This window comes from Piliocolobus tephrosceles, chromosome 10, assembly GCF_002776525.5.
Source record: "Piliocolobus tephrosceles isolate RC106 chromosome 10, ASM277652v3, whole genome shotgun sequence".
Classification (NCBI taxonomy): domain Eukaryota; kingdom Metazoa; phylum Chordata; class Mammalia; order Primates; family Cercopithecidae; genus Piliocolobus; species Piliocolobus tephrosceles.
In genome coordinates, this window is record NC_045443.1 from 74,209,010 (window position 1) to 74,232,969 (window position 23,960).

The following is a 23,960-nucleotide window of genomic DNA, read 5'->3' on the forward strand; positions in this document are numbered from 1 at the left end:
TCATGTTTTGGATTTTTGAATTAGAGATGCCCAACCTGTGGGTTTTTATTAGAATGACACATGTAATCTTGTTTTTTCTACACAGAAAGCAATAACAAAAACTAGACAAAACCCAAAAATTTGTGTCTTTAGAATGTAGTTTATTTTGTTCGCAGTCTTCCCTTTTCTACTTGATATTTGCTTAGAAATTGTTAATTATTTACAGTGGGAGGAAGAGGCACAGTACTACATTTTGATACATAAGTTCAATTCACTTTTAAAAATATGTGAGTCCAGGCTGGGCACGGTTTCCTTAAGTTCTGTGTTTCCTTACTTATATCTGCTTGTTGCATCCATTATTGAGAGTTGGGGTATTAAAGCCTCTAGCTCTTGCTATAGAACTATCTGTTTCTCTCTTCAGTTCTGTCAATTTTTGCTTCAAATATTTTAATGATGTTATAGGTTAAATGTTCAATGCTTTTAATTTATAATTGTATCTTCTTGCTGAATTGAACGTTTTATTGATATGTAATGTTTTTCTTTGTCTTTTGTAACCATTCTTGATTTAAAGTTTATTTTCTGATATTAGTGTAGCCACTCTTGCTCTCCTCTGGTTACTATTTGCATGGAATTTCTTTTTTCATACTTTCATTTCCAACTCATTTGCCTTTGGATCTAAAGTGTGTCTGTTGTAGATAGCGTGTAGTTGGGTCTTTTTTACCCGTCTATTCTGCCAAACTGTCTTTGGGTTGGAGAGTTTAATCCATTTACATTTAAAGTAATTACTAATAAAGAGGGACTTCTGTCATTTTGCCATTTGTTTTCTTTCTTTTTTTTTTTTTTTTTTGAGACAGAGTCTTGCTTTGTCGCCCAGGCTGGCGTGCCGTGGCACAATCTCAGCTCACTGAAATCTCTACCTTCCGAGTTCAAGCAATTCTCCTGCCTCAGCCTCCTCAGTAGCTGGAATTACAGGCGTGCACCACCACCCCCAGCTAATTTTTGTATTTTTAGTAGAGACAGGGTTTCACCATGTTGGTCAGGCTGGTCTCAAACTCCTGACCTTGTGATCCGCCTGCCTTGGCCTCCCAAAGGGCTGGGATTACAGGCACGAACCTCTGCGCCTGGCCTCCATTTGTTTTCTATATGCCATATAGTTTTTTTTCCTTCTCATTTCCTACATTACTGAATGTTTTGTGTTTAGTTCAATTTTTGTAGTGAAATGTTTAAGTTTCTTTCTCATTCCTTTCGTGTATATCCTGTAGTTACTTTTCTTTGCAGATAACTATGGATATTACACTTAACATCCTAAAGTTATAACACTCATTTGAATTTATGTTATTGAATTTATACAGATTAATTCCAATAGCCTAATAAACTGTGCTCCTTTACAGCCTCATCTATATGCTTTTTAGTTGTTGATGTCACAGAACTACATATGTATACGTTGTATTTCGAAAAGACAAAGTAATAATTATTTTAAATGCATTGGTCTCTAAAATTATATAGAAACAATATGTAGACACACAGACCAAAATTACAATAATACTAGTGTTTAATAGTTTTTAAATTAATGTATTAGTCTCTTAAATCATGTAGAAAACAAAAAAGTAGAGTTACAAATTATTGTTACGTTTTGCTAGGTTTTATAATTGCTGATGTATTGATTTAATTATTGAGATCTTTATTTTTTCGTATGACTTAGAGTTACTGTCTTAGTGTCCCTTAATTTCACCCGGCAGGTCTCCTTTGATCATTTCTTGCAGGGCAGGTCCAGGTAACAGATTCTCTCAGTCATTATTTGGGAATGTCTTAATTTCTCCCCCACTTTTGAAGGACAGTTTTGCTGAATACAGGATTTTTGATTGGCATTGATTTTCTTTTAGCATTTTGGATATGTCAGCCTGTTACCTTCTGGCCTCCATGGTTTCTGATGAGAAATCTGCTGATAATCTTATTGAGGATCCTTGTATGTGACCAGTTGCTTCTCTCTTGTTCCTTTCAAGATTCTCTCTTTGTCTTTGACTTTCAAAAGTTTGATTATAATATGTCTCAGTGTGGGTGTCTTGGAGTTCCTTTTACGTTGACTTCATTGATGTTTATATTCAAATTTAGGAAGTTTTCAGCTATTATTTTTTTCAAGTATTCTCTCTGTCTCTTTCTCTCTTTTTCTGGAACTTCCACAATGTGTATGTTCTACTTGATGGTGTCCCACAGGTCCCTTAGACTGTCTTCACTTTCGTTTGGTCTTTTTTCTTTCTGCTTCTCACACTTGATAGTAATTGCTATTGCTCTGTCTTCATGTTTGCTGACTCTTTCTTCTGTCTCTGAAGACATTTCTGTCTTTGAATCCATATAATGACTTCAGTTATTGTACATTTTAGTTCTAGAATTTTTTCTGGTTTCTTTTTAGGTATTTTATCTTTTTATGAATACAGGTTCTACCAGCTTACATTGATTTGACTTTTCAGCTATACAGTGGTGCAAAAGTGGTACACATTCAGTAGAAATCATGCATCAAGTATGACCCATACAGCCATTCTTTTTTTTTTTTTTTCCCACTTTCAGTGCGGTATTCAATAAATTACATGAGGCCAGGCACGGTGGCTCACACCTGTAATCCCAGCTCTTGGGAAGGCTGAGGTGGGCAGATCGGTTGAGCCCAAGAGTTCAAGACCAGCCTGAGCAACATAGTGAAATTGCATCTCTACTAAAAATACAAAAAAAGAGCCAAGCGTGGTGGTGCACACCTGTGGTCCCAGCTACTTGGGAGGCTAAAGTGGGAGGATTGCTTGAGCCCTGGGGGTGGAGATTACAGGGAGCTATGATTGCGCCACTGCACTCCAGCCTCAGTGACAGAGTGAGACCCTGTCTCAATAAAAAAATTACATGAGATATTTATTATAAAACAGGCTTTGTCTTAGATGATTTTGTTCAGAGTGTCATTGTCCTTTCCCGCATTGTGGAGGTCAGATCCCAGAGCTATCCCCTCGTTCTTTATAGGGAATATGAACCACTCGTCTTGCCTCTCTAGGGAAGGGGCAGAGTTCAGTAAGCCTGTGGGAGAATTCTCAACTTATACCCACATCATAAACGCCACTGGTGAGGCAATGGTAATTACTCAGCTCTCCATATAGCCTGGGCTGATGTCTGGTGGTATGGTGGGAAAAGGAACCTCTGTAACTTGTTACCTTCCAGTTGGACCGGGACTTGTGCTTTAATCCAATTGGCCATTCCCTTCACCCTGGCATTCCATAAGATACCCAAAAATACAGATGGCCACCAAAACCGGAGAGATTTGACAAATTCTTTTAATTCCACTATATCTATGTTGACTTGATAGGAGTCCCTAGGGGTTGCATAATGAATTTAAGGTCCGAAACCAAATAGCTGCTGGGTTTGAATCAGCACTCTTCTGGTGGTCAACTATAGGTAAGAATGTGAATTGCATTAACTCCATCTATTATAATCAATAGATTTGTCAATTATACTTGGGATGCCCTCAAAAGGGTGACTAGCTAGTTAGATACCACCAACCGAATGGCCTGGAAAAACCGGCTTGCATTAATCATGATACTAGCAGGAAAAAGGGTGTATGTGTGATGCTGGGTGGGAAATGTACTTTTATTCCCAACAATAATGCCCCAGATAGGATCATCACAAAAGCTTTACAAGGTTTAACATCTCTAGCCAACGAGCTGGCAGAGAATGCTGGAATTGATGACCCATTTACAGGTTGGCTAGAAGGTTGGTGTGGAAAATGGAAAGGCATGGTAGCTTCAGTCCTTACATCTCTCTCAATTGTGGCAGAAGTCTTAACAGCAGTGGGATGTTGTGTTATCCTTTGTGTGAGGGGACTAGCATAGAGATTAATTGAAACAGCTATTAATAAACAAATTACCAGCAAAATAACCTGCTACTATTAAAAGCCAAATTAGACTCTCTCTCCTATGAGGAAGATAGTAAATGACTTCTAGAGTGATTCAAGGACCAGAAGGGTTCAAATGAAAATTAAACCAAAAGAATTAAGTAGAAAAGAGAAGGGAATTTGTGAGAAAACATTTTAAATGGTCCATTTTCAAGGCATGATAAATCTAAGCACTGACTGCCAGCCTGCGAATGTAACAAATTACATGGCTCATGCACCTAGTAGGTCACAATAAGTTAACAGAATGTAGAGGAGGGGTCAGCCCATAAAAGGGAAGAAAGCTTCATTATTGTGAAATCAAAACTTAAGCATGAAAAAGGACGGGGTAAAGGGGATAATAGAACTTAAGCAACATCTGGGAGGATTGTAACCCCATAGTACTCGACCAGTGAGGAACTAGGGGAAGGACTTGTGTGCTAGGAGATAAATTGCCTGCTGTAGGTGCCCTGGGTGTGCCTGCCTGCCAGACACCTGTTACTGTAAGACTGCTGTTAAGTCTCACTTTCGCCATTCTTCGTGCCTCTTAGTCCATTCTTTGGGTATGGACGGTTGCGCGTGTTTCTCACACTGGGGCTTGTATAACATCCTTTCTTCTTGATATTCTTCTGAATCATTTATATGCATCTTGTTACTGATTTTTATATATTTAATATTTTTTAATTTGTGTGTATTTTTTACAGTCTACCTTAAGAGTTTGGTGGGATAAATGGTAATAAAATAAAAAAAAAAGCTACCGATTGAAATTTTATTTCTGAGGTACTTTTTTCTTCCGTATAGTGAGATTTTACAGTCTTATAAGTGAGACATTTTAGAACTGTAAAATGGATTAGTAAAAGCTTTTGGAATATTGACATTTTAAAAGTAATATTCTATGTTGAGAAATACATTTTAATTCCTAGTATCAAAATGAGGAATTATTTTTGTCTCAAAATGTTATTTTTAGCTTTACATTTCTTGTTAAATAATAATGCTATATTTTCTTTCTTTTCTAGATATGGAATATATGAACGCTGTCGAGAACTGGTGGAAGCAGGTTATGATGTGCGGCAACCGGACAAAGAAAATGTTACACTCCTCCATTGGGCTGCCATCAATAACAGAATAGACTTAGTCAAGTATGTATTTTCTCTATTTTTAATTATTAAAACTTAACTATGGTTATAAAATTAATGGAAGTAATTGTTATAAAAACTAATACTTTCTAAAATTCATGGATTTTAGAATATAGATTCTGTGTACCTTGTTTTTCTGAAAAAGAAAAATTGCTTTTAACTTATATTGAATGCTTATATTAGCCAAGTACTGTACTGAGTACTTTTCCATATGTGTTTTCTTTAGTTCTTAATTCTTAATATAACCCCATATAAAATACAACAATTGTTAACTGCCCTACTGCTGGCGAAACTGAAGCACAGACAGTTTAAATATACTACCCAGTGACCCAAGCTAATAAAGATTGGAGTCAGGACCTGAACTCAGGCAGTCCTAACTTGGTGTTCACATTCCGAATGTGGATTCCGTGGAGAAAACAGCAAAAGGAAAGAAAGTTGAAATGATAATAGGTAATAATAATCTGATTTAACTGTTCACACCAGCATAACTGATGAATACTTGCATAGCAAGTGTAAAATGATTTTTATCCATTACTGTTAATGTTTGTTTAGTATTAATAAGAAGTAGTTAGATCTAAGAGTCAAGATGATAGGAAATCTTAGCAAATCTTGTTTAGTAGTCTTTTGACTCTATGGACACAATATATTTACAGAAAGACATGAATTTTTGTTGTTGTTGTTGAGATGGGTGCTTACTCTCTCACTCAGGTTGGAGTGTAGTGGTACAATCTTGGCACACTGCAACCTCACCTCCCATGCTCAAGCGATCCTCCCACTTCATACTCCCGAGTAGCTTGGACCACAGGTGAATACCACCACGCCCAAGTCATATTTTTTTTTTTTTTGAGATGGGGTTTTGTTCTTGCTGCCCAGGCTGGAGTGCAATGGCTCGATCTTGGCTCACCGCAACCTCTGCATCCCAGGTTCAAGCAATTCTCCTGCCTCAGCCTCCCAAGTAGTTGGGATTATAGGCATGTGCCAATAGTAAATGACTTCTAGAGTGATTCAAGGACCAGAGGGTTGAAATGAAAATGAAATACAGGCATGCACCTGTATAAATATAGGCATGTGCCACCACGCCCAGCTAATTTTTTTTTTGTATTTTTAGTAGAGACAAGGTTTCTCCATGTTCGTCAGGCTGGTCTCGAACTCCCACCCTCAGGTGATCCACCCGCCTTAGCCTCCCAAAGTGCTGGGATTACAGGCGTGAGCCACTGTGCCTGGCCCTAATTTTTTGTATTTTTGGTAGAGATGGGGTTTCGCCGTGTTGCCCAGGCTGGTCTCAAACTCCTGAGCACAGGCAGTTCAACTACCCTGGCCTCCCAAAATGCTGGAATTACAGGCATGAGCTTCCATGCCCAGATAACACAAATCTAAAATGAACTAAATGAACTACTTGAGATGTTCAGTTAAGTGCAACACACAGAGTGTAGAGACAAATAGGATATTAATGCCAGGTAAAAGAATTCACCCTGAATTGCTACATTTTCAGTGCAGTGTCTTGCTGTTCTCTAATTTACTTCCTGAGTGTCAAACTTTGATGGTAAAGGTGCACTAAACATACGTCTTGGCAAACGCAGAATGGTTGCATGTTAAAAGCAACATGGGACTGACACTGAAGTCAGAAATTGCCATCATGTAATGAAGTTTAGGGACACAAGAATGAATCTGGACTCAAAGGGTTTGAATTTTAACTATAATTCTAAACTTGAGTAGCAACATCTTAAGATTTAACATTAAGGTGTACAAAGAAAGCGTTCGAGCACTGTCAGCTGCGTGATTGCTTCCATGTCAGTAAAACACTTACTTGTGATGCTGAGCAACTGCTGACTTTCAGTGGGAATATATGCTAGAAAACACAATTTTTCTGTGGCGTATTTATTGACTTTCAACCGTTGTTTCTGTTTACAGCCCAGGTAGTTACTGCTTTCTTTGGAGGTAACAATTGTGTCTGATTCTTTTGCCTGTCCGGTTTTGTAATATTCTGGCTTGCTTTTCATCAGTGTCCCCTCTAGAGATGTTTGAGGTTTAAGCTATTTGGGTTTTATCTCTCAAATATTTGTTGGTATCAGTTGTTCATTGATGGTCCCTTCTGAAAACCTAGGATCATTAGTACCGGTCAGAACATTGTTTGATAAAACCTTCTTAATATATTGAGCAAAGAGGCTCAAGATTAAAATTAAGAGTTGTGCAATCTCAGAAGTTTGTAGTTTTGAGCTAGTGTCTTATAGCTACAAGAAATAACATGTGATAAAAATATAATACTGAGAAGTTTACAATGAAAAGTAATAGAAATTATTCTTTTTTTAGGATGCAGAAAAGTTCCCTCTTGTCAGAAAAAAAAGTTGTGCTTTAGAATCAGTTTGGAAATTGCTTATTGACGTAGACCTAGTGATGATTTGAATTCTGCCATATACCAGTAAAAATGAATCTCAGGAACAGTTGACTATAGAGAAGGGGATGAAATTGCTTTAGAAAAATTCCAGTTATTATTTTTAATAAAATATGATTTCCTATGAGAGTGGTTATTTTGGCTGAGCTTTACTTCTCTTTGGGTTCTAGCCTACCCATTCTCAAAGAACATTTTCAGCATTATATAATGTACCAAGTACCTTAAAAATGGATTCAGGAATAATTAAATGTTTGCATTATTAATAGTTTAATATTCTGGAAATACTTTGTTAGGTTACTTTGAACCATTTTGCATGTTATAGTGGAATTGGGCCCTTCATTGCATAATGCTTTAAAAGCACCAATTAAACAAATACTTGTTTGCAACCACAAATTTCTGAATTAAACACATGAATAATGTGTTTAATAAGCATGAATAATCACAGGTTAAAAGCTATGTGCATTAAGAGTAAATGCATTACTGATCTAGAGCAATAATCACTTAGAACAGTTTAAGAGTATACATATGTCAAGTATTTGATATCATATGCCTTAGATCATTTATATTCAGGATTTATTGCATTGATTATTTCCAAAGAAAGCATTGTAATGAACAGCTAGATCTTGTTCACTTCAGAAGTTATCAAGATGTTATGACAGCAGGGTGCGGCTGCTCACTCCTGTAATCCCAGCACTTTGGGAGTCCAAAGTAGGAGGATTGTTAGAGTCCAGGAGTTTGAGACCTGCCTGGGCAATATAATGAGATGCTATCTCTCTCTCTCTCTCTCAAAAAAAAGGTATTATGCTGTTAATATTAAGCTTACTAATCTAATAATAAAGTTGCTATTTCTTTTTCAAGCAACATGGCTTTAAAGGCACAAGAAATAAGGCATCGTAAAGAACCTTTATGTTATATGTATATTGTTTGATTTAATCTACAGTAATCTTAAGGGAAGTTAGGCTTAAAAAGCTGAGCTACCCAAGGTAGACCATGTCTTGCCTATTCTGCAACTATTCTAATTTCAATTTTCTATATGCTACTATTCAAATCTTTGTAGTTCTTTGAGTACCTTCTTTTTTATGTGATTTTTTTTGGCATTTTTATTCTTTTTTTTTTTATAACTTAAAAGTTATTTTTCTTTTCCTTATTCTGGAACAAAATAAAATGATGTATTTGACATAAAATTCTGCTAAATATGTTTTTTACACAACCACAAAAGATTATTTATTTTCAAAGGTTCAAACTAGCATGAGATCTGAAATGGAAAACATATATTTACTTGTTTTTCACATAATTTCTTAAAATTGAAAATGAAAGTTACTTAAATTATTATAAATTTTGTCTTATAGATACTATATTTCGAAAGGTGCTATTGTGGATCAACTTGGAGGAGACCTGAATTCAACTCCATTGCACTGGGCCACAAGGTTTAAATTTGCTTCTGGATTTTTTTCCTTTGGTTCCTTTATTAGTATATAAATGAACAACTTAAAAAAATGATACACTAAAATGAATAGGAGAGCTTATTATGCTTTTAGTTAATATCATTTATATGCTAATGTTTTATTGTGAAATATTACCTGTAAAGAAGCAAAAGTTTATTGTCCAAAGTTTCCCTGGCCATGCTGATATTAATTCAGTTAGTTATAAGATTGGGTTAAACTTTGGCTTTCTAAATGTAATAGTTTTGCAGCATATATGTATTTACAATGAAAGAATTAGCTCATTTCTTGGAATGATTGAGATACTATTAGAATGAACATAATAGAATATAGTAATTATTTACTATATATTAAGTAAGTTATGAGTACCTCCATACATTTCCAGACTGTTAATCTAGTTAAGACTTTTAAGAACCATAAAATCCTAAATGTGTTTTGACATGTATCTATTTTAAAATAACTTTTCAAAATACATATGTAATCTTTCCACCATATCTTATTTAAAAAAGCTCTTTCCAGAGGATCCTGTTTTAAATAACTTTATATATCTAAGTATTTATTCATTTATGTTTTAGACAAGGCCATCTATCCATGGTTGTGCAACTAATGAAATATGGTGCAGATCCTTCATTGATTGATGGAGAAGGATGTAGCTGTATTCATCTGGCTGCTCAGTTTGGACATACCTCAATTGTTGCTTATCTCATAGCAAAAGGACAGGTAAAAAAAATCTCGGTATGGATTTTAATCAGATGTTCTTCATAGTTTAAATGCCTAATATTATTGGTGTTGCATATGTAACAACCTGTTGATATTTAAATAGCACTTTCTGATGAATGAAGAACATAAATATAGTTAGTTTGATATGGAGATATTTAATATACCTAACATAAAAGTCAGCACGAAAATCATGAACCAGATAATGATTAAGTTGGGATTTTTATTTCCAAAAGTGATGGAGATAAAGCTCAGAAATTAAGAGAGAAAATATAAGTATCTATTTTTTCATTATGTATTTTGAATGTATCATCTGAATTCATCTAAACTTTTTTGAACTTATTTATTGGTTATTTTCTATATTAAATATCTTTTGAGACAGATACATTTTTAAAAATCAGTTTCTGTTGTATAAGATAATGCTGCTTCTTATCAGAAAAACATCACATTTTAAGTGGTTGTTCCTGATTTTTCTTGAATGTGCAGTGACCATAATCACATTAAATATTACCAGTTTGTATAATCATGTTTTTGTAATAAATGTATTTTGTTAAAAGTAATGTCACTCAGTTTTTCTTTCATGTGTTTTTTCTGGTTATATTTGAACATTAGTTTTATAAATAAGGATCTCATCATAAGAATTACTAAGATAGATGTATTTAATGTGTTGCTATCAACATGTATTTATTGTTAATTTAAAATTATATGCAGATTTAGAATTTGAATACTATTTCTTTTAATGAAGGCTTTGCAGTATTTGTTGTTGGCAGTCTCAAGCAGTGGCAGTTGTGTTGTGCATTATAGTTTAGGAAAAGAGGCATAGACCGATTAAGTTAATTGCTGGAAGGGGAGGGGAGTTATTGCCTATTGCTGTGTTAAAAAAACTACCCCCAAAATCTAATGGCTTAAGAACAATACCAACCAATTAATACGTCTCACAATTTTGTGGGCTTGACTGGATGGTTTTTCTCCTTGGCTGGTGAAATGACTGGTGGGTAGAGTTGTCTGGGGACTTGACTGAGCTGGAAGATTGGCTCACATATCTTGTGACTTGATAGGAACGGCTACAAACTGCTTAACTGGGAGGCTGGGGCAGCAAGACCTCTTTCTTTCTCTATGTAGTGTCAGAACTTCTACTTTTCAATACCAGTCCATGTGGTCTTTCCAGCAGAGAAACTAGACTTCTTACATATTGGCTTAGAGCTCCCAAAAGAACAAAAGTAGAAGCTGTTTTGCCTTTTTAAGTCTTAGGTCTTGAACTGACACAGCAACAGTTTTTCTTCTTTCTGTCACTTAAAGTGAGTTAACAGGGCCATAATCAACGGTGGGAAGGGACCACACAAGGATGTGAATACCAAGAGGCCAGGTTTATGGGGGGCCATCTCTGGAGAGCAACTGCTATAGGAGGTTATTCTTGTTATTCTGCAGTTTTTTCCAGAACAAAGGTTGAAGCAGTAAATGGTGCTATAGCACATCACAGGGTCTTTAGTGGCCTTCCATATTGCAGAATAAATCTACAATACACGTTCACTTTTTTTCTTTCAGTTTTTAACTGGGAAAGAGAGGTAGTATACATTTTTGAGTCTTCATGGTCTTTTTTTTAATCTTAGAGTTTGGATGATTTCATTAATCTTTGTAACCTCTAATATAGTAGATAGGCTATAAAATTCTCAGAGGGCAGGATTTCTACCTGTCACAGTGCTTTTGGTACAAAAAAATGCATGATGGTGATGATGATGATGATGATAAATGCCTGAGAAATAGTTTTGTTTTCATGAGTAAATTTTTTTTATGCACACAAAGATAATACATGTTTATTATGAAATATTCAAGCATAATAGAATATGACTTAGAAAATGAAATCTCACCTCTCCCTTGGCCATCTCGCTGAGGTTACTTCCTTTAATCATGTAGTGTATATTTTCTGAGATTTTACTCCATGTACAGATTAAACATCTGTAATCTGAAAATCCAGAATGTTTCGAAATCCAAACGTTTTGAGTGCCAACATGATGCCACAAGTGGAAAATTCCACCCCTGACACCTTTGTTTTCTGATAGTTCATTGTACACACACCGTTTCATGTACAAAATTATTTAAAATATTGAATAAAATTGCCTTCAGGCTGTGTGTATAAGGTGTATATGAAAGATGAATGAATTTCACATTTAGACTTTTGTCCCATTCTCAATATTTTTATATATATATGCAAATATTTCAACATATGAAAAAAAACACATATTCAAACACTTCTGGTACCAAGCATTTTAGATAAAGGATACTCAACATGTATACACTAATATATTGTAAAAGACACTCTTCCAATGTGTATTGCATCATACTGTAAGGGCCCAAAGTTTTTCTCTGTGCTACAGCACTGTGCAGTTTAGCCCCTGGATACCTCTTGAGCTCCACTTCTGCCATCTCCCTGTCATCACTGTGCTTTAACTGCACTAGTTTTTTTGCTACTTTTTCAGCAACTCTGACTTGATGTTGTCTGAGGGCCTTTTGCTTGCTGTTTCTTATGCTGGTATATTCTTTCCTCAGATAGTCACACAGTTTCTCTCTCTCTCCAGTCAGATGGTTGCTCAAATTTTATTAGTTCTGATTATGTAGTTCCTAATTATAAGCAGTAATAAAATTAGCATATTTTTATTTCTTCTTCCATTTCTCTTTTACCAACTTTAGTCAATAATATTGTTTTTCTTAATGTTAACTATGTTCTGATAAATTTTTACTACATTTCTATTACTTGATTTTTCAGCTTTAGATAATTTTCTTTGATTCATGGCTACTATAGATGAGGCTCTCAGCATATTTTCATTTCAACCTTTTTCCATTTTCCCATTTTTTTGTTAATTATATCAATTTTATATCGTTAGGGTATATAACATTTTCATTCAGTTTTGTCATTCTATTCTTCACAATTGTTTTGTTTTAGTTATATTGTTAAATATATTTAGTGCTCACTACCAATTCTTTTGGATGATTTTCAGGAGAAAAAGGGGAATGCTAAGTTATGGAGCCCTGTTGATCATGGAATTCCCATAAGCTTTTGATCTGGGCTTGTTAATTCTTCCTAATAGAGAATACCCATACGTCCAGGCTGAACTTGGAAAAGAAGTACCAAGTTTTAAATCCCGACCCAAAGAGAGAAAAGGTTGAATTTCATTTTTCTTTTAGTACTCTAGAGATGTGCCATGATTTTACATTTTTTTATTTATTGATATTTTTAATACTATCAGTTTTTAAAAAGGATATGAAAAGACAACTAAGAAGAAGAAGAAACTTAAACAAGAATTTACATGCTTGCTTTAATTAGACCTGAAATTTGGTTGAGCTTTCTTCAAACTACGGAAATTAGGAGTAAAAGAAGTCACAATAGTTACTTCTCATATAAGAAATAAGGAAGTTTGTTGTTTCTTCAGAAAACTTTTTTTTTAAGTCACAGGATTATTTTAAAAAATAAACTTGCATATTGGAAATGTTGAGTGAGGTTGCAGAAGATATTCCTGACAACACTATTAAAGTAAATCCAGAAATGGATTTGTAATGGATAAGGCATAACATTCTGTTACAGTATGCATGGTGAGTGACTAAAGCTAATGACATCCAAGGAAGTGCTTTACTTATCTGATGTAGTGGTTCTCAGATTTTTTTTCTTCAATATGCTTGGATAATGTTCACATTTGAGACATATTCCCATCGCTAACAGTGGCTCACAGAGAACTGCTGCATAGAGATAGTGTTTTTACATTGTGCTTACTGTAACTGTCTCCTCTCTCCACTGATTGGTAAATTAGGTAATACAACTTGAATTAGAACTGCTTGCTTAATGTAATTCAGGAATGGGAGATGGGGTAGGGAAGAAGAAACTTAGTATTTATTGAATATCCATTATATTCTTGGCTGTTGACTAGATGGTTTGCACACATTATTTAATCTTCACAGAAGTCTTATGAAGTTATTTGTATTTCACATTTTTTAATGAGGAAGCTAAGACTAAGAATTAAAGTAATTTAGCCTACAATCTCATAGCATGTGATGGAGCTAGGAATTCAAAACCATGTCTTATTCTAAAGCCAAGCCTAGAAAAGTAGATAGATAAGCATGTCTTTTCCTTTAATAAATGGTTTTTGATCATCTACTCTGCTGGACACTGAGAATATAAAGATTGATTTGAGATGATTTTTATTTTCAAAGTACTCCAGGTTAATGAGACAGATGTTTCAGGCATAGAGGATAATCAGTTCAGAATGGAGTGGGTTAGGAGAGGTAGTTTCAGAGCAGTGAAACTGATAAGAGTCCCTGATACATCAGAAAGTCTTGCACAAAGAGAATTAGATAACTAGGAAAGAGTTTTGGTTTAATAGGTGGAAGTTTTAGTTATAATTTGCTAAAAACTAAGCAAGAGTGGGGAAAAGATGGTGCCAGGGAAAGCAAAAAAATTGAGTAAAAGAGGAAAAATAGTGACTTATTACATGGTTTGACGGAATAGTATTTATGCATATTTCTAATAATACATATCAAGTATTAAATGTTTATATTAACCAGAATTACAGTAGATCTCTTGAGAGGAAAGGATAGGAAAGGCGAGTTTTTGTGATGTAGCAGAGAGGAAAGAGAAAAATTCACATTTTTTATACTAAGGAGTTTCAAAATAATGCCTGAAACTGAAAAATCAAGAAGTAGCAATTCAGACATCTTATTTCAAGATGTGGAGGTAAATACCAAAATAATGAGCCGAAAAATGGTGAAAATTGTGGGAAGGCAGGGGGATTGCTTTAGTGTGTTGCTTTTCCCCACAAACTGCAGAGTCATTTAACTCTAAAAATGTACATGTGTAACAATAAAAACTTTAAGTATATTAAAATGTCAGTTCTTTTTATTTTTTGTTTTGAAATGCCTAAGAATAAATAGTTTTGTCATTCTCTCTTATGCATTAGTGTAAACAAGTTTTTCACAAACTTCAATCACTTAACCTGTCTTTTGTGGTTGAAAGGTCAGAAGAGGTTAAGAATTTTAAATGTGAAACATTGAAAGTCTGATTAAAATATCTTAAAAGGGAATACTGTAAAAGCATGATATATGTTAACTAGAGTATATAGTGACAAGAGTTTTATTTTAAAGTTAAGAAAGAGAAAGTTTCATACATTTATCCTTGATTGAGTAGTATTATATTTGCTTCTCCTGTTATATATAGATTAGATTTTTCCAAGCAGCTTTGGTTATGAACTTATAATTTACCTGTCTGACTTTTTTCTTTTTACTTTATCAGGATGTAGATATGATGGATCAGAATGGAATGACGCCTTTAATGTGGGCAGCATATAGAACACATAGGTATGTAATGACTATAAAAAACTTATTCAGGCCATTTCGGCATAATACAATGTGAAGTAAGAGAGAGGAAAAAGCAGTTAGTACTATACTCACTAATATTTACAATTTTTATTATGACTATAGTATACATAAATTACCATTTTGGATGTTTTGGTGTCTCTGCTATCTCTCCCTCAGTGATTAGAGCTTCCTTAATCTATTTCTCTTTTAACAATTTCTAAGCAAGGAAGTTCTCTTTTTTTAAAAAGTGATTAATTTTTTCATGTGATTTACATATTGACAAATTTACTGTATTAATTAGTAAGTTGTCTTAGATTACTTTTGGAAGACTCCAAATTTAAATTTAAAAAAATGTTATTCTTTAATTGTATACGTATTAATGACATCCATTTCTAAGTCAAAAATAGAAAATGTCAGGACAAGTTGCTTATTCCCTGAAACTATTAATACATTACTTTATATGGTGTCGTACATACTTAATACTTCATATTAGAATATTGTCATTATTGATTGTAAAGTTGTTGAGTAGGTTAAAATAGAAGTGTTCCAAAATGGAATGCTACTTTAAGCATAATCAGTTTAGTATTTGTAATGATTTCTATAATTGAAATTAGGGTTGTTGTTGTTGTTTGTTTGTTTGTTTTTTCCTTTTCAGTGTGGATCCAACTAGATTGCTTTTAACATTCAATGTTTCAGTTAACCTTGGTGACAAGTATCACAAAAACACTGCTCTGCATTGGGCAGTACTAGCAGGGAATACCACAGTCATTAGCCTTCTTCTGGAAGCTGGAGCTAATGTTGATGCCCAGAATATCAAGGTAAAAAATATTCTATATTGATAATACTGTATGAAATGTGGCTACTAATATATGAATTCTGTAATAAAACAAGTTTTTCATAGACTATCAGAGTTGAAAGAAACTTCTTCAGTAAAAGTTTATAGTTAAACCACATTATGCATAATAAATTTTTGTAATTCTTTGACTTGGTTATTTTATTGTCTTATTTTTTAAAAGGTCAAGAGATTTAAATTTGATAAATGCCTTTATGGTGTTTATAGGAGGACCCCCACTCCACCATGGTGAACTAATACAGGAAAAGCTACAATATTATTTAAGAGCCAAGCACAATTAACAATTACTCTCAAAACATTTAGAAATCAGTAAACATTTTATTAATACATGCAATAAGATTCTATTGCTAGTCTCAAATTTTGGTTATTTCTTTTCACTTTTAAAGCTTCAGGATCCACCATGTCTTTCAGCAATGAACTTGTTATGTAAAATTACTTTAAACAGCATCTTTTAATAATGTGCATTCATAACTGTACCCATTGACAAATGTTCTTTAATTTTGACTATAATTTATGGTATTTTCTGAGTTATGTTTCTTAAATTTCTAAGGGATTTGTGCTAATTAAATATGAAGGGGGTTCAAGACACATACTAATCTGAAATGGCCAATCAAAAAGTAGGTTATCTCCTGCTGGATCAGGGTATCTGTTTATGTTCCAATGAATAGTTTGTTCTTCCTTGATTCAGTTACTGACTAGTTTTATAGAGCATAATTTATTAAGCTTATCAATTTTTAGAAATAGTCTAATTACAAACATTTACTTAAAAGTAAATTAATATTGGAAACTGTAAGATACTGATAAAATAATGTATTTTTTTCTTTCTTTCCTTTTAAAAAAATTTCAAGTCTTCTTGTCCCTAACAAAAGTGATCAGAATAGTTTCGTATCTGCCACTAAACATAGGGAAAGAAGAAAGTCAGCATATCATAGTGCCTGATATTCAGTGGGCACTCTAGGTATTTATTGACTGAGTAAATGAAGATTTATGTAGTCTTGAGTTTTACCGAAGGTAATTTTCATGACTGCTAGGATACCTCTCTGCCACTTCAGAAATTATAGAGAAAGAAATGTTTGCCTTTTAAATGTCTTTAAACAGGATGCTCTTAAAAGTTTATAACACTGGAATGAGTAAATTAGCTGACCCCAGGTCTGAAGGTTAAGAAAAGAGAAGTTTGACTAAACATGATCAATACACCTATAAGAAAATCATGTGAGAGTACCTCATGTTTTATTATCTGAATTAGAGTGTTACTACTTTTTTTCTCGTTGCTACCAGACAGCTATTCCTAAGGTGATCATTTGCGAGGAATACATTTAAAGATACTTAGTATTATTGAAAAAACAGGATTAATTTTAGTTTGGCAAATAGTAAGACTCTGTAGACCTTCTGTCAATAGCCATATCAGTGTATAGAAATTACAGTAATACCAAAGAATTATGACAGTAAAATGACTACACAGTTCTGGAGTTTGAAACTAGTGTTGTACGTTTTTAGAGCTTTTAAAAGTATATTTTCTGTTCATATAAAATTAGGTTAAATTCAGTCACAGTCATTGGGATTTGAGGAATGGTTTTTAAATTCAGTGTCTTTGCAAGTAAATAATGAAGACTTGTACTTCTCATTAGCCATTGCATAAACTTTTAAATTACTCTTAGTAAAATGAATACAGCAAATTTCAACAGAAAGTTAATGGTAAGAGTAGAGATATTTAAAATTATTTAAATGATTTTGAACTCTGTATTTTTAATGTTTTATAGCTCAGGCACAAGAGTTATTTGGTACCAAGAAACAATGAAATAGAATGTAGCTTCCTTAACTATTGTAGTTCATGTGAATACTTTCCAGAGTCTACAGTGTCTGTAATTGAGCTAATTATTATACCTTAAAGCTTTTATTTAAATTCAATTTTTTTTTCTAGTTATGTTTTTTTATTAATGTTTAAACTTTATCTGTCACATGTAATCAAGGTTGGCTGTTGACAAAAAATTTTTTTCATGTAATTCCCTGGTAGCTTCTGGAGTGATAGTACTTCTAAAGAAAATAAATGGAATTTATTATATTTGCTCAGGGAACATTTATACTTTCAGGAGAAAAATTACCTGTATCTACACTGGTGACAAAGTAGATTTTTGTTTTAAAAGCACTTTGTATATAATTAAAAAGATGAAATGAGTATCAAATGCCTTTTCTTAAAATGGGGATCTGCCTCAGAGGCATTCCCAACATACTTAAGTCAACACCTTCTAATAGAAACCATGTATTTATTCATTTAACAAATCCTTGTTCAGTGGTGGGTGGTGGGGAGTCACAGTGTTCAAGACAAATAAGGTCCCTATTCTTTCAGAACATAACATTCTGTTGAGGAAACAGCCAATAAGTGAATAATAATAAAAGGCAAATGTGATAGAGTGACTGGGATGGAAGGACCACATCCGGTGAGAGTGATTTGGGAATGCCTCTGAGGAGATGACATTTGCTTTCAGAATTATGTAATGAGAAGGGATCAGTTATACAGAGATACATGGGAAAAAACTTCCCATGTAGAGGAACATGCAAGTGCGAGGTCTTAAACAGGAGTGAGATTGCCATGTTTGAGGTGCAGAAATAAGGACAGTGTGGCCAGAGTACAGTGAGCAAGGTGGTGAAGTCACTTGGAGAAAGGCAGGTGCTATATCATGCAATGCAATGATAAGGAGCTTTAATTGTATTCTCAGTCATGGGAAACAGTTGAAAGGATTTATGTAGGCTGATGATATGATCTGCTTTTTGTTTTAAATATTTTTTAAACATTACTTTGGTTGATGTATGGAGAATGCATTGAAGAGTTAAGCAAATGGAAAAGATGGAGATCAGTTAGACTGTTGCAATAAATCAGACAAGTGATAATGTTAGCTTAGCCTAGGATCAGAGGAGTAGAGGTAGAGAGAAGTGACTGCATTTGGAGAGGATATTTTAAAGTAGAAATAAGAAGGTAGATTAAGTATAGGGATAAAAGAAACCATCATTGATGATTCAGGTTTTGTTTTCGGTAACCGAGCATCTTGTGATATCACATGTTGAGATTGTGAAGACTGAAGGAGAAGTACTTTTTGTGGTGAAGGTGATAGGAATTGGTTCTGTTTGGTAATATTTAATTTGTAGTGGTGTCTTTTAGCTGTGTTAACTATTAAGCTAATTAAGTAAACTTAAAGTGCTGCCAGTTTTGAAAAGGAGACATTTATTTAAGAAAATACCTAGAATATTTGTCCAGGAATTTAACCAAATTTATTTATACCTATATATTTTTCCATTTTTAAGTCTTAAGAAAGAATCTTGTTGATAATAATGGATTATAACAAGAAGATGCAGCCTGCAAATCTGGCTATGGCTTTAATAGCTATAAAAAGTTATATTTTTCAAAGAATATGAAAAATTACACTTTGTGTTATAATAATTCTGTAAGATCCCCCTTCTCTAAAATACCTATTTTCTATATATAAGTTTCTTAGAAATCTTTCTTTATATTAACTAGAGATTTACCTTTACATATTAGTTGCTCAGTTCTTTTCATGTATAAACAAATGTTCCTTTATCAAAATAAGATAGAACTTACTTTAAAGACAATTTATACTAAATGATAGGTAACTTTAAAATTGCTGTTTTCATCTTTAGAAGGATCAGGAATAGCTGTATACCCTAGGTTTTTTTTATCTGGAGTCCCCCCAGTGGACTTTGGTTGGGGAAGGTATGAGTCCATGGATCCCTGAAATTATTGAAAAACAGTTACGTGTATCAGCATTCTTCTGGGAAGAAGAAAAGTGGCTTTCATCAGAAAAGACTCAAAAGACTTTAAGAACCAAGCCCATAGATAATAGCTACATGAAATAAATTTAAATCTCTTCTTGTAAAGCAACAACAGGGGAAACAAGTGATTTGGAATACTGAGAATAGGAAACAAAACACAATTATGGCCTTACCCAGTAATCCCTTTTGTGGTAGTATCTCATTTGTGATTAAAAAAATAATAATCCTTAGCATATGTTTTTGGTTATACTGATAAATTTAGATGAATTGAGTTTGGGAGGAACAGTTAATCTCTGAGTGCTGCCCAAGCAGTTATAATCTTTTCTTTCTAAACTTATCAAAAGACATAGTTTTTAGCTTGTACAGAATGTAAAATTACTGAGCTCTGTTCGTTAACGTATTGAAAGACCTCTTTTATAGTTTCTTGAAATGAGGTAAGAGACTGTTTTTAGAAAACAGTTTTGTGTTACCTCTTAAATACCTGACCTAGATGGTCTCCAAGGAAATTTTTTTTTTAATTTTGACAATGAAATTCAACTTTACATAGGTGAAATGTTGAGTGATCTTACCCCCAACCATAATGTTTATCTGACCAAAACTTTTGAATACTTTCTTTTATTAACAGTTACATAGTCTATAATTACTCCATGTAAATGCTTGCTGTTGTTGCTATTGTTAGTATTATTTATTATTTTGGCTGAGACATGGAGTGATCAAATAAATACAGACTTAACTCAGAACCCTGGTTTCAGTATACTACCTTAAATGAATTGAGTGTTTATTTTACCAGCTGAATAAAATAACTATATAAAAATAGTTAGATGACTAGAGGAGTAGTTGAAAGATATTTTAAAGCTCCCTCAATCTTTTTGTCTAGGCAATCCTTAGGTGTCACATGGCCCTCTAGTGGAAGGGATGCTCAGCTGGACCGAGGCAACTGCAGGATATTCCCGGGGAGTTGTTACCCAAGGGATTGCTTTTATTCAGGTAATCTTTATAGTTTGGATTAATTAGTTGGTTCTGACAACTTAGGTGATGGAATTTTGGAATAGGTAGGCAATATTTTAAAGTAAATATCCCTATTTGTGGAAGACTCCTAGATTAGCCCATTTCTTACTAAATACCATTGATCTTTATGTTAAAGGATTGATTGGGCTTTTTGTTGTTACTGTTGTTTTGTAATAGTTGTTGCTGTTGGTGGCAGTGGTGTGTTTTATTTTGTTGTTTATTTTTATTTTTTAATATTAAAAAAAGAAACCCTATACTTGATAAGTAATCATTCCTCATAAATAAGGCACCCCAAGGCTCTTTATGGCTTTATTCTTTTTGACTTTGTTTTTGGAAATAAAATTTCAGTGTGTTTTACTTTTTAAAAGTAATTTTGAATATTCATCTTTACATTCTTGAAACTTTGATAAGCATTTAAAGTTTCACTTTTCTGTTGGAAGAAGTGGATAGTGGAAGACATTAAATAGAATGGAAATGTAGGTGTCTGACTGATTTGCAAAAGGAGAAATAAGATTTTAAATTTTAAATTAGTTAAGGCAAAAAGAAGCATAGACCTAAAATTGGGAATGCTTATTTGTTTCTTACTTTGATACATTTTATTCCTATCAGGTAAATTCCCTGGCATTCTTTTTCTTAGGATTAAAGGGGGATACAAATTCATAACTTGAATTTGTTATTTTTAAAAATCATTTCTCATTTACTTTGGAATCTTCTGGATGGGTGAATGAATATAAATCAAGAATGCCAGTACAATAGTGATAGAAGTAGAGACTGACTTTTCCTTTTCTTTCCTATTCTCTTCTGAAGACTCTTATCATTGTTGAAATAAAACTGAGAGATTTCTGGCAACTTGATATTATAGCAAGGTATTTTGTAGCAGTAACTATTACTAATGAAATTTTTAAAGAATATGAAATAACTGATAAACTTAGTGATAGCCTCTGATCCAGCAGGTACTAAAATACCTACTTTTTGATTTGCTCTCTAATATGTCAAAATGCAGGCAAAAATAAAATCTACAGAATATGATGAGAAAATACATTTTGTGATTATTCTTTGGGAAAGCATAATAAGAAATATATAATGATGCAGGTGTTTTTAGTAATTATTTTACACAATATCAAAACAATGTTAATAGGGCAGTAAATTAATTTTTATAGAAGTTCTTTAGAGGTAACTAAGGCTGCTTTTAAATTTTTAATAGGAAGTTTTTCCATTTATATTATCAGGGCGAATCAGCACTTGATTTGGCAAAACAGAGAAAAAATGTGTGGATGATCAACCACTTACAAGAGGCAAGGCAAGCAAAAGGATATGACAATCCGTCCTTCCTTAGAAAGCTGAAAGCTGATAAGGTAAACTCATAACTGAAGATTTTGTTTTTTCTTTCTTTTTTTTTTTTGGAAATGGAGTTTTGCTCTTGTCGCCCAGGCTGGAGTGCAGTGGCGAGATTTTGGCTCACTGCAGCCTCTGCCTCCCGGTTTAAAGTGATTCTCGTGCCTCAGCCTCCTGAGTAGCTGGGGTTATAGGTGCCCATCACTATGCCCAGCTAATGTTTGTATTTTTTTAGTAGAGATGGGGTTTTACTATGTTGGCCATGGTAACTTCAGGTGACTTTACCTGACTTCAGGTGATCCACCCACCTTGGCCTCCCAAAGTGCTGGGAATACAGGTGTGAGCCTCCACGCCTGGCTGAAAATTTTCAACATATAATTTTTTAAGTAGGATTCATAGGCACACTTACGTAGCATGAGTATTTACAGCCTTTAATTTTGGCATTACTCTATGTAATTTTTAAAATATTATTGTACTTGGAATAAATGAAAGTAAATAACAAAGTTTCCAAGGGCTCTTACCTACCTGGTTGGTGACCTTTTGGGGCTGTCTAATAATTAAGAAGGATTGGTATGTATGAAATTATTTAAATCTCCATCGGCTACTCGTGTAAATTTTGGTTCATTATTTCAACTGGGCTTTTGTAAAGTAATAGATAAAAATAAAGGTTTTTCTAGTGAACGCTCGTTTGTTAGTATGATAATAAATGGTGAAATAGCTTAGTTCTAATACATCTTTTTAAACTACTCATAACTCCAGCTCTAACTTGAGCTTTGCATTCTTTTGTGATATGTTGTATACCTTTTTTCAGAGAGAGAGAACTTATATTCTTGACTTTCCTATGGAAACCTCATTTTAGATCATCTATATGCCTTCAGTTTTAAATTGTATGACTGTTGGCTCTGTTGCCTAATTATAATAATATGATACTAGAATTTAGAATATTTTCCCCCATAGAGGGGGTCTAGGTTCTGCACAATCTTATTTCCCACAAAAAAGAAGTTAACTGCCTTAGAGTTTCTTTATGTACCTAAATAACCGTCAAGATGTCTGCTAACTTGTCAGTAATCACAACTTGAGTGGCATTAAGTCTTGAGTACCATCTTTTGTATATTGTTTTTAGGCTGTTCTAGTGGCAATGTTGATTATTTAAAGTTAATATTGATCTATCTGTTACCAAGGCAAAAAGACAAATTTGGGATAAACAGAAGCACACTTGAAAGCATTGCCTCCTTTATTTATGGGAGTTTGGACTCCCTTAATCAGTTGAGAAGTCCCCGGGTCCGTTACTTAGAAGAATTAGATTCATAGTTTATAAACTTGGCTGTTTTCAGCCCTATGGCTGAGAATAATGAACAATTTTTGCATGTCATGTTAACTCTTCTATTTAATTATTAGATATGATACAGAAAATGATTTGTGTTGCTCAGTTTTCTAGGATTTAGAGCTGTTTTGCTCAACAGAGTGAAAAATGGCTGTTTTATTTTAGGCTAGTAATAAAAATATCTTGTGTTACTTTGGAAAATCCCACAATGTTGGTGCTTTCGTTTTGTTGAATGTGAATATTTTGAAATTTTATTTTACCTGTGTGTGTGTATAGTCATAAATGACTTACAAATATTAGATGTTGCATTAATATGTAAAGTTAGCGTTAGTAAATGATACATCAGGTTTATGTGTTTGGATGTGATTTTTTAAAAAAGAACTTCTTTAAAAGTTTAGTGCAATTTTAACATTGGTGTACCATTGTGGTCAGTTCAGAAATGGAGTTTTTTTCCTGCTTTTTTTCATTAGTAGCTTTAAAAAAATTAAAATTTTTATAAAGGTTACTTTTAAAAACCTATGATGATTGGGAGAGTAATCTTTAAAGGTTGAATGTAACCATCATATATTTAAAAATTACGATGATTAGGGGACCTGTGAGATTAAGCATCTGTAATTATGTAGACTGTTCTTTCTTTTTCCATGTCACATTGGAAAAGTTTCAGTCCTTAACATGTTTTGATTTGCTAGTCTATGAAGTGTGTTTTATACTTAAAACTAAAAAAGAAAATAGTGACACCTAGGA

The 23,960-nt window shown here is 33.5% G+C and overlaps 1 protein-coding gene across 2 annotated transcripts in view; it reads left to right on the forward strand.

Moving 5' to 3' along the window:
- The window catches only part of ZDHHC17 (zinc finger DHHC-type palmitoyltransferase 17), a 90,389-nt gene that overhangs the window by 37,073 nt on the left and 29,356 nt on the right, over positions 1 to 23,960 (forward strand). For both annotated transcript variants that reach the window (XM_023217954.2, XM_023218011.3), the window contains 6 exons: positions 4,897 to 5,019; positions 8,758 to 8,835; positions 9,426 to 9,570; positions 14,846 to 14,910; positions 15,566 to 15,728; positions 21,787 to 21,912. In XM_023217954.2, the coding sequence (XP_023073722.1) occupies positions 4,897 to 5,019; positions 8,758 to 8,835; positions 9,426 to 9,570; positions 14,846 to 14,910; positions 15,566 to 15,728; positions 21,787 to 21,912 (700 nt within the window). The remainder of the gene's footprint in view (positions 1 to 4,896; positions 5,020 to 8,757; positions 8,836 to 9,425; positions 9,571 to 14,845; positions 14,911 to 15,565; positions 15,729 to 21,786; positions 21,913 to 23,960) is intronic.